The 12,275-nt window shown below is 41.2% G+C and overlaps 1 protein-coding gene across 1 annotated transcript in view; it reads right to left on the reverse strand.

Annotated features, from left to right (window-relative positions):
* Window positions 1-741: 741 nt before the first annotated feature.
* The window catches only part of LOC132897488 (protein phosphatase 1 regulatory subunit 1B-like), a 97,103-nt gene continuing 85,569 nt past the window's right edge, over window positions 742-12,275 (reverse strand). The window contains exons 4-5 of the mRNA XM_060938761.1: window positions 4,661-4,753; window positions 742-1,062 (exon numbers count right to left, since the gene is read on the reverse strand). Of these exons, the coding sequence (XP_060794744.1) occupies window positions 956-1,062; window positions 4,661-4,753 (200 nt within the window). The 3' untranslated portion in view covers window positions 742-955. The remainder of the gene's footprint in view (window positions 1,063-4,660; window positions 4,754-12,275) is intronic.

A 12,275-nucleotide genomic window follows, 5' to 3' on the forward strand; every position in this document is an offset into this window, starting at 1 on the left:
CCATTTATTATCACTGGTATTGATGGAGTAGCCTGCATGGTTTTTCCTTAGGGTGCAGTATTGTCTATCAAAGTAGAATATGGTACAATTATATTCCTTAATTTTATTTACAGGTCTACGTGAGGGTACTACCCTACTCACTGAAGTGTTTGTGCACTAAAAGGTACAGTTGGGTATCTTTTCCTGAGAGTGTGCATTCTGGGTATTCTGTGTGTATCAATTGAACCTCATACCACAAACCCTCAGGAGGCTGAAGCCCAGCAGTCTGGACCAAACCATAGACTAAGGAGGACAGATCTATTTAGAGCGAGTGTGAGGACTTGTCAAAAATCCTACATAGAAGATGACGTGAAAATTTTGAGGCCACTGAACAGAAACGTCAAACTTTTTGTGCTCAATTTATCCAGTTACTTATTACAGACTTTATGGACGTCATAAAATAAATGATTTACACATAAAGGCCTCAGGCATCAATACTAAAAAAAACACATTAATATTAAACAATCTGAAGCATTTTCTGTTGCTCTATAATGTTCTGTAAGAATGTGTAATATTGTGTTTGATCTGTGATGAAACGAAAGTAGTTCTTGACTTTTGGACTGGGTGTATAAAAGCAAATAAATCATGGCCTTAATATAAATTTTATTAACATGTGAATATTGTACAATGACCTTGAAATTTCTGGTCTGAGAAAATGATTAATGCTTCATTATGACACATGAATAACTTCAACAGCTTCTCTTTCTTCACTTCTTTATATACTGACATTCAACATGACCTTTCTCACTGTCACACAAATTCTCTCTCTCACTTTCTCTCTTTGTCTGTTTGAGATCCTCATTTTATAAAAATATGTTTCATCCCATATATAATTCTTTTTAGGTTTTCTGTATGGTTTCTGCCTCATCTGCTTTTATTCTTCCCCTTCTTCCTCACTCTCCTTGCTTTCTGTGCTTTATGCTCTTAAATTCTCTGCTTCATCTTGTCCTTTCTGCACTTCAGCCAATCCTCCTGATGATGATGGACACTCTGATTTTGCAGATCTGATTTCATCTGGTGGATCTGCAGGCGAAATATACAACACACACACACACACACACACACACACACACACACACACACACACACACACACACACACCACACACACAGGTCAAACTCTACAATCCCATCTCAGTGATGATGAATGTAAGCAATACTGATGTAGCCCCAGAACTCAGACCAGGAACGTTTCATGTGCCAGTAACACACACATGCTTCTAACGCATGCACGTGTATACACACACAGGGTGAATTCTCCAGGAGGATGAGATCCTTCCTCATCCTTTTCTTCTGCCCCTTCCTTCTGACTTTGACAACGACTGATGATCTCATTGGTCCGATCTGCTCTTACAATTGTGGACAGAAGTTTACATACACAGAGATGAATGTCATGGCAATATTGGCCTTTCAGTGATGTCTTTGAACTGTTCTTTTTTTTTGTGGGAGAATAATTGGACAACACACATTCTTAATAGAAAGAAAACAAGAATTTGGTGCACAAGTTTGTTTGGTTTCTTTTTTGGGGGGTGGGGGTTAGAAATCAATACATGGTCAATATTATGCATACATGGTCAAAAACATCCATTTCGATTATTAATTCAGTGGTGCTGAAGGTTGCAAAATGTCTTTTAACTGGCCAGGGCCAAGACCTCTTAACTTCTTCTTAGTGATGATGATGAACCACAGCTGGTAGGTTCTCTGTGCACAACATAAAAAGGATTTCCTTGACAGCACTCACAGGTTTGACCAACACACAATACACTGGGAAAGTCCAAGAAGCTCAGTGCAAATCTGAGAAAGAAGATCATAGATTTACACACTCAAGAATGTCTCCTGGAGACATTTCTAAACAAATGCAGATTCCAGGATCATCAGTTCAAACAACTGTACAAAATTACAAGATATTGAGAGGTGTCGCCACTTTGCCAAGCCACTATGCTGGAAGAAGACCCACACTGGAAACCACTGGAAATTAGTTCAGATGGTCAGGAACAACCCAGGGACCATCAAGGCACAGGCCTGCCATGAACTGGAAGCTGCTGGAACACTGTCTACAGTCAAGCAAGTTTTACATCACCATGGACTGAGAGGCTGCTGTCCATGAAAGAAGCCCCTGCTCCAAAATCCACACCTTCAAGCATGACTAAAGTCTGTAGCTGATCACATGGACAAAGGAAAAGCCTTCTAGAGGAAAGTTTTATGGTCAGATGGGAAAAAGATTGAGTTGTTTGGCCACAATCACCAGAGGTACAGAGGAACACTCTTACCAATTGTTAAGCATGGTGGTGGGGGCATCATGTTAGCTGTCAGTTGAAACTTGGACACAATTGTGTGTTCCAACAGCACAATGACCTCAAACACACATCAAAGCTGGTTGTGGAGGATAAAGCAGGATAACATTAAGCTCAAACAAGTCCTGACCTCAACCCTATCAAAAATATGTGGACTATGTTTAAAAGTAATTTATTTTCCAGGAAACACACAAATTTAATTTAACTCTAACAATTCTGCCAAGAAGACAGGACAAATATCCAACCAGAATTCTGACAGAAGCTTGTTGATGGGGACCAAAAGCATCTGGTGAAGGTGAAACTTACTAAGGGACATTTAACCAAATATTAAGTGGCTGTATACATAATTTTGATTGTGTTGATTTCAGAAAAGCCAAAATAAATTAAAACTTGTGCACCAAGTTCTTATTTTTTCCGATTAAAGATGCATATTGTACAGAAAAAGAACAGTTCAAAGAAATAATTGAAAGTCCAATACTGCCATGATATTCATGTCTGTGTATAAACATGTCTAATTGTAACTGTATCTGGAGGAGTTGATTTTCATTAAAATGTTAAAAAAAATAATCAAAGGTAAAATCCTAAAGAAACTTCAACAATATATAGATTATTATTTGAAAATATACACAGGTTATTTAAATTCATATATCAAAAAAAATGTTTAAAAAAAGTTTTGTTTGATATAGGAATGAGTGTTTTTTAATGATATTTTCTCCAAATTAGAATTGATTACGAGATGGTCCATGCAGTAAGGGCTCACATTGTGGCTAGGGCTCCATGTATTTGGGCCCGATGTAGTCAACCTGCTTGTCTACAGGGTTAATTTTCTCGGTTTTTATTTATTTATTTTAGTATTTAGGCCAAAAGGTTACTTCAGTATGCCAATGTGTCAAATGATAAACGTACAAGTTTAGTTCAGAGAAAAGACTGATTGATTGATTGATTGATTGATTGATTGATTGATTGATTAGAATAGTGACACCTGATTCAGAATCCAGCAGTCTGAAGGTAAATGATGGAGAAATTATGTCAGATTTTGTGAAGAAATTATTGACCAAATTTATTTCTGCAGTATTTTCACATTTTTCCAAAACCCCAAGTTTCAGTAATTGATATTAGCACTGTGAAAAATGGAGATGAAAAAATGTAGAATGTTGGATGGATAAACTGCAGCACAAAGTGGCCTAACATCAAATTTAAATCATTTTGCCAAATAGAAAAGAAATCTCTGGACAACTTCTTGACAGTACCTTCTTGTTTGTATATTAATTTATTTCTGTGCAGAAGTGCACATCCTCATTACCATGTAAAGTATTCTAAACAATTTACCTGTAGAACTCCTAACCAGGGGCGGCACGGTGGTGTAGTGGTTAGCGCTGTCGCCTCACAGCAAGAAGGTCCTGGGTTCGAGCCCCGGGGCCGGCGAGGGCCTTTCTGTGCGGAGTTTGCATGTTCTCCCCGTGTCCGCGTGGGTTTCCTCCGGGTGCTCCGGTTTCCCCCACAGTCCAAAGACATGCAGGTTAGGTTAACTGGTGACTCTAAATTGACCGTAGGTGTGAATGTGAGTGTGAATGGTTGTCTGTGTCTATGTGTCAGCCCTGTGATGACCTGGCGACTTGTCCAGGGTGTACCCCGCCTTTCGCCCGTAGTCAGCTGGGATAGGCTCCAGCTTGCCTGCGACCCTGTAGAAGGATAAAGCGGCTAGAGATAATGAGATGAGATGAGATGAACTCCTAACCACCAGGGGGTGGTATTTGATATGTGGACGGTGCATATGTGCACATGTTGAACCGCTTCACACAAAGTTACATGGTGACCATACTATAAAAAAAAATCATCAGTAATGGCAGATACTCCCTTTTCTTTCGTCTCATATTTGCATTATCTGGTAACAACTATGCTCAAGGCGAACATGTCCTCCAAATCTGCACATACCCTTGTATGGTAACTTATACCATTTCTGTGGTATTTCTAATGAGCTGTGTGTGTGTTTGTTCTCAGTTTTGCAGGTTAATAGCTCTTTGGCCAACTAGGAGGATTGGATTAATCAACTTCTCACAGTTATGTTGAAGAAAAATCGTCGTGTTAAAGCATACTAGACTAACTGCCCTTTGGTTACTCACAGAATAGTAATTACTATAGTTCTTAGTGGTGAGGCATGGAATTTCTGGCTATTTGAAAACCTTTTAATCGATTTTGATATCTTTTTTGTGTCAGATTGTAAAATGCAAATCTCCTGCCAATATGAACTCACCATTTTGGAGAAGAATGGTGGAATCATGCTTTTATGATGTTGGATTTCCATAGCTTAAATAAATAAATTCTCACCTCTAGGAGTATCTGAAGAAACATCTTCATTGTCGGATGATTCTGATGGAGTGTCAAGAGATTTGATGTGAGTTTCTGCCATCTTTTGAACAGCTATGAAATGAATGACAGAAAATATTCTGTGAGTTATAGTAAGTTATATGCTGTTCTGGTGTTCATGTTGGAGTGTTCATGATTTCATTATGGAGTGAATATGATTTCAGCTTACCTGCAAATCTGACTGAGAAGTAGTATAGATAGTGGATGGATGTTTCCCTTAATAATGTCATAATCTGGTAAAATTTGAGCTAAACACGGCATGGTGGTGTAGTGGTTAGTACTGTTGCCTCACAGCAAGAAGGTTCTGGGTTCAAGCCCAGAGGCCAATGGGGCCTTTCTGTGTGGAGTTTGCATGTTCTACCCATGTCTGCATGGGTTTCCTCTGGGTGCTCCGGTTTCCCCCACAGTTCAAAGACATGTGGTTAAATTAACATGGGGCAGCTTTGGGCCAAAGTGTCCTTGAGCAAGGCACCCAGTGTATATATTACAATGACACCTGTCAAGCAAGAAAAATGGGCAAGCGTAAGGATCTGAACAACTTTGACAAGGGCCAAATTGTGATGGCTAGATGACTGGGTCTGAGCATCTCCAAAATGGCACATCTTGTGGGGTGTTCCCGGTATGCAGTGGTTAGTACCTGCCAAAAGTGGTCCAAGGAAGAACAGCCGGTGAACCAGCGACAGAGTCGTGGGTGTTGAAGGCTCACTGATTCACATGGGGCACAAAGGCTAGCTCAAAAGGTCTAATCCCAAAGAAGAGTTACTGTAGCACAAACTGGTGGAAAAGTTAATGCTGGCTAAAAGAGAAAGGTGTCAGCATTAACGCTTGCCCATTTTTCCTGCTGTGGAGAAACCTCTTTCATTTTGCACACACACACACACACACACACATATATATATATATTAGTGCATTGCAAAAATATTAATCCCACTTTGTGTTTGTCCTGTTATGTCGCATTACAAGCAGGAATTAAAATGGATTTTTGGGGGGTTAGCACCATTTGATTTACACAACATGCCTACAACTTTAAAGGTGAAATTTGTTGTTTTATTGTGACACAAACAATAACTAAGATGAAAAAAACAGAAAGCTGGAGTGTGCGTAGGTATTTACCCCCCCAAAGTCAATACTTTGTAGAGCCACATTTTGCTGCAATTACAGCTGCAAGTCTCTTGGGGTATGTCTCTATTAGCTTAGGACATCTAGCCACTGGAATTTTTGCCCATTCCTCAAGGTAAAACTGCTCCAACTCCTTCAAGTTAGATGGGTTGCATTGATGTACAGCAATCTTCAAGTTATGCCACAGATTCTCAATTGGATTGAGGTCTGGGCTTTGACTAGGCCATTCCAAGATATTTAAATGTTTCCCTTTAAACCACTCCAGTGTAGCTTTAGCAGTATGTTTAGGGTCATTGTCCTGCTGGAATGTGAACCTTCATCCCAGTCTCAAACCTCTGGCTGACTCAAACAGGTTTTCCTCCAGAATTGCCCTGTAATTGTCCATCTTTCCTTCAGTCCTGACCAGCTTTCCTGTCCCTGCAGATGAAAAATATCCCCACAGTATGATGCTGCCACCACCATGTAGGAATGGTGTTATCAAGGTGTTAGGTTTGCTTAAGCAATTACTTTTTTCTGGCCACTCTTCTATAAAGCCCCACTCTGTGCAGTGTACAGCTTAAAGTGGTCCTATGGGCAGATACTTCCATCTCCGCTGTGGATCTTTGCAGCTCCTTCAGTGTTATCTTTGGTGTCTTTGTTGCATTTCTGATTAATGCCTTCCTTGCCTGGTCTGTGAGTTTTGGTGGGTGGCCTTCTCTTGTCAGGTTGGTAGTGGTGCCATATTCTTTCCATTTTGCTATAATGGACTTAATGGTGCTTCCTGGGATATTCAAAGTTTGGGATATTTTTATAACCCAGCCCTGATCCATACTTCTTCACAACTTTGTCTCTGACATGTTTGGAATGCTCCTTGGTTTTCATGTTGCTTGCTTAGTAGTGTTGCAGAGTCAGGGTCCTGCCAGAACAGGTTGATTCATACAGACATCATGTGACAGATCATGCGACACTTTGATTGCACGTAGGTGGATCTCAATCAACTAATTATGTGACTTATGAAGTGAATTGATTGGACCAGCTCTTATTTAGGGGTTTCATACAAAAGGAGGTGAATACCTATGCACACTCCAGATTTCTGTTTTTTCATCTTAATTATTGTTTGTGTCACAATGCAACAACAATTTTCACCTTTAAAGTGGTAGGCATGTTGTGTAAATCAAATGGCGCTAACCCCCCCAAATCCATTTTAATTCCATCTTGTAATGCAACAAAACAGGACAAACACCAAGGGGGTGAATACTTTTGCAAGACACTGTGTGTGTGTGTGTGTGTCTGTCTCTCTCTCTCTCTGTGATGACCTGCCGACTTGTCCAGGGTGTATCCTGCCTCTCGCCCATAGTCAGCTGAGATAGGCTCCAGCTTGCCTGTGACCCCGGAGAACAGGATAAGCAGCTACAGATAATGGATGGATGGAGATATATATCAGCCATAACATAGTTTAGTGGTTTGGACTTGGGCATGTCTCTGTGATAGCTCTGCAATAGATTGGTGACCTGCTCAAGCTGTACCCTGTCTCTTGCCCAAAGTTAGCTGCAATTGGCTTCAGCTTCCCCTGCAACCCTGACTGATAAGTAGAATAGATGTTAGAATAGATGGATGTTTCCCCTGATGATGTCAAAATCTGAGCTAAACAGTCAGGTATTGAGAACAGGGGTGGTTTTTGAGGTGACAATGACTCTAATCCAGTGTTGCCTCAGATGTGTGACTCAGCCAGCAAAGTGACAATAGAGACTGCAATATCAACTGCCAAGCAGTTGTGATAGGTGAACATTCAAACTAGATTATACACATTGTACAATAGACGTAAACAACTAGTTAATAGTGTGGAAATACCTGGTTACAATATGAAGATGTTCTGGATGAAAGATGCTGTCTTAATGAGAACAAAATTGATTTATTGTCCTCCCCTGTGAAATATTAAAATAGCTCCCATTTTCTGAACAACAACAACAAAAAAAACAAATCAGAAGGAAAGGAGTTAAAGGGAAGACAAAGTTGCATTCTAAGGACGTTAAAGATAAGATAATAGAATTTCATAACTTAGCAATAGGGTGTAAAATTACTGCATATCTAAGACGGTGGACATCCCAGTAAGCACTTGTGGATCAATAGTGAGGAAGTGGAAGCTGCATTACACCATCTAAGTGTAACTGGCAGGCAAAGTCAGTCTTCCCCATCATTTCCGGTGTGGCAGTTGCAGGAGTTACCTCATTAATATTAGACGTGAGTATAAAGGCAGGTACCAGCGTGTCGTACAACTACTGCTACACTTCCATGCTTTGCTATTTGCTGTCCATGCTCTGGTTTGAGGTACGTTGGTAATATGCTGTCGCCATAGCAGGGCCATGTTTGTATTGTTTCCTTTTATTAATTAAATGAATTTGCACGCTCTATACTGAGCTTGTCTCTCTTCACCTCGTGCAGTCAGACTGTTTACTGGTTGTGTCTGTTCCAGACAATGCCACTGGTGTTTCCTTCGTGTTTTTAACATTGGCCAGTGGATATCAAGACCGCTCCAAGCGATGGTAATTTTTAGTTTCCTTTTAACGGATAGATTATTGTTTTTAAGAAGTAACAACCCTGAAAAAAAACATTGTATTAACATACTTTGTCTTCAGCAGCTGAACCTGCCACTGCTGCTTTGTTTGTTTTAACATTAATGGAAGTTTTAGGTAGTGTATCACATGTTCAAATACAAATATGTCCACAGAAATGGTGACTAGATATGAAAATGAGCTTTATTGGCCCTTAACAACACTAATGTAGAAAAAAACCATTGCCTCAAAATGTGCAAACACTGCTTCAAATGTGCAAAAACAAAATTAAACATTTCTGTGCCATTCAGTGCTGTGATAAAGTAATATATAAAATATAAAGTAAAGGTTTTCAATGTTTGTCAATAACAGTAACCTAAAAAAACAATAATGGTAACCTAAAAAAATCCCAAAATAAAACATAATTTGTTAACATAAACATAATTATTTGTATGGGCACAAAATAAAACACTTCAAAAAAAGTAATAGGCTACACTGGCCTATGGCTTTTCAGTCCTCCTCACGTGGGGCGTATTTCTCAGATGACTGAATCTTTCCCAACAGTTGTCTATTGCCTATTAAATAGGAATGGAAATCTTTGCAGGTCATGTTCTTGAAATTGTACTGTGTGCACAGAATCCCCTTCAGTGAATCAACAGACAAGCGAATCCTCTCCTTGGTCCATTGGGCTTGCATCAGTGAAAAAATTCGCTCAACATTTGGATTGTGAGCAGCAGGCCTGGAATTTCATCATTTTAGGGGCAAGGCCACTTGGCCTTTTGTGCTGTTAATTTTTTATGGCCAGGGCACCAAGGCCATAAAATAAAACAATGATTTTAGGGGGTCATTTCACGAGAAATCTTCCCGAAAGACCGCGCTGCGATCTCAGAGCGTGGCTTGATCACCGCAGGTCATCCGCAGTCGACGGTTGACCGAGCGTTGGTCACGCCTTGGTCTTCCGTGGTTGCATGTGGTCAAGGAATGGTCTCCCTGACAAAGAGATCGTAGCTCGGTTTTTTGACAAGTCAAAAAACTGAGCCTCGACCTAAAAGTTGCAGAGATCGTCGAAAGAGTGAACAAGGTCGAGGAAAGGATGCATTGGTCGAGAGACAATCGAGGCTAGAATGAGGATGAGCGATGCTCAGTCTTCTCGAGCGAGAACTGATTGCGCGCATGGTTGTGCTGCTCGGCCCGTCCTCGACATGCACTCGATCCATGCGATCAAGCCTCACTCCGCGCAACCTGTCCTAGACCTTCCCTAGACCCGTACGCTCCCTATTCTTCCCACGATTGGATTCTAAAGAGGATTAAGGTGCAACCTACTTCAACCAATAAAGATCGACCATCGCTTAAGTTGCGACCTACCTTCGCCTAATCCTATTAAAGCTACGCGTACTGAATATCATATAAATAGGGTGCATAAGCTACGCCTACTGAACGTCATATAAATAGGGCGCAATAGCATGATGCAGAGAGATTGGGTCCATGTTGTCCCTTTGGAGGCTGGTCAAAAACTGATGGTCGGCCACCAATCACCAGGCCTTTTTATACGGTCACAGTGGGTCGCACGCAAATCCAGGTGACCGTGACAAATTTGCGCGTAGCTCAGGCAAAAATCTGTCTAGAAAAGCTAGAGAATTGAGCGTACAGAGTGAGGCTAGAACGTTTATATCACAGGCTAAATCGTATTGATCGAGGGTACGTCGCAACTCGTACGTAGCTAGATCGGCCAAGATTGAGCCTTGATCGGCTGAGGTCGCGCACTTGCGAGGATAGATCGCCAAGAGAGCGACGCTATGTCGCAGATTGGTTGAACAGAACGAGCCTTGGTCATGTTAAGATCACATCAGATCGAGTGGATAGACGCAATAGAGCATATGTAAAGCATCTACAGAGCATATAGGACGCAGGTAGAGCGTACACATCAAAGGTCAAACGAGATAACATCGAACATAGAGCGTACACAGAAAATAATGGGTTTAGGTCACACAGATTTTGCCCGTGACTACGGGAAAACATAGCTGCGATCATAGTCGTGCGTGATTTTTCCAGATTGTACTCGGTGAAATGAGCCCCTTAAGTTCACGTCTATAATGAATTTAATTTAAGGACTAATGACTCTTCTGAGGAAGATTGGAGTCTCAGTTGAAACTATCAAGCAGGTAAAGAAACATCTCCTACACTATTATGTCTGAAGATAAGAAAATATTGAACACATCTAAACTTATCAATCCATCACTCACTTCAAAAATTGTAAAACTTATTAAACCTATAGCCTCCCATAATTTTTGTTCAATTGACACCGAATGTGCAAGAGCATCTTCAGACTGTACTACTACGCAGATTTTTGATTAATCAAAATTGAGCCTGGAGTACATCAAAATGTTTGACTGTAAATGGAACATACAGTTAGGTCCATATATATTTGGACACTGACACAAATTTTGTTTTTTTACCTGTTTACTGAAACATATTCAAGTTATAGTTATATAATGGACATGGACATAAAGTCCAGACTTTCAGCTTTCATTTGAGGGTATCCACATTAAAATTGGATGAAGGGTTTAGGAGTTTCAGCTCCTTAACATGTGCCACCCTGTTTTTAAATGGACCAAAAGTAATTGGACAATTGACTCAAAGGCTATGTCATGGGCAAGTGTGGGCAATTCCTTCATTATGTCATTCTCAATTAAGCAGATAAAAGACCTGGAGTTGATTTGAGGTGTGGTGCTTGCATTTGGAAGATTTTGCTGTGAAGAAAACATGCGGTCAAAGGAGCTCTCCATGCAGGTGAAACAAGCCATCCTTAAGCTGTGAAAACAGAAAAAAAAAACATCCAACAAATTGCTACAATATTAGGAGTGGCAAAATCTACAGTTTGGTACATCCTGAGAAAGAAAGAAAGCACTGCTGAACAAATGCAAAAAGACCTGGACGCCCACAGAAGACAACAGTGGTGGATGATCGCAGAATAATTTCCATGGTGAAGAGAAACCCCTTCACAACAGCCAGCCAAGTGAACAACACTCTCCAGGAGGTAGGCATATCAATATCCAAATCCACCATAAAGAGAAGACTGCATGAAAGTAAATACAGAGGGTTCACTGCATGGTGCAAGACACTCATAAGCCTCAAGAATAAAAAGGTTAGATTGGACTTTGCTAACAAACATCTAAAAAAGCCAGCATAGTTCTGGAAGAACATTCTTTGGACAGATGAAGCCAAGCTCAACCTCTACCAGAATGATGGAAAGAAAAAAGTATGGTGAAGGCGTGGTACAACTCATGATCCAAAGCATACCGCATCATCTGTAAAACACGGCGGAGGCAGTGTGATGGCTTAGGCATGCATGGCTGCCAGCGGCACTGGGTCACTAGTGTTTATTGATGTGACACAGGACAGAAGCAGCCAGATGAATTCTGAGGTATTCAGAGACATATGCCGCTTTTCCACTACAAACGCGGCTGAGTCGGGCTGAGCCGTGCCGTGCTGAGTCGGGCTGAGTCGAGCTGAGCGGGGCTGTTGGAGTTGCATTTCGACTACAACCGCGCTGAACCGTGCTGGCTGGAAGTAGGTGGACACATTGGGTGGAGTTAGCGAAAGTGGGTGGACGTCACGTGATGTCGTCAGGCGGTGCAAACAGTGACATCAGTGAGCTTTTAAGCGGTAGTCTCACGACCCGGATAGTAAACAATAAACATGGAGGACATGGAGTCGTTAGCGTTGCTGGTCTTGGTGCTGTAGCTTGTTGTCACCGACAACGCCAACAGATACTGGCAAGAGCGTATAGATGAGGCGAGGCGCATAAGGCTTCATAATTCTCGTAATTCTCCTTCTTCCGGGTTTGCGGTGTTTACAGATCCCAGCGTGCTCGCGGGGCGTGTGTGGGCATGTGAGGATACTCCTCCTCACCAATCAGTGCACAG

Source organism: Neoarius graeffei, chromosome 14, assembly GCF_027579695.1.
Source record: "Neoarius graeffei isolate fNeoGra1 chromosome 14, fNeoGra1.pri, whole genome shotgun sequence".
In the NCBI taxonomy this organism is placed as follows: domain Eukaryota; kingdom Metazoa; phylum Chordata; class Actinopteri; order Siluriformes; family Ariidae; genus Neoarius; species Neoarius graeffei.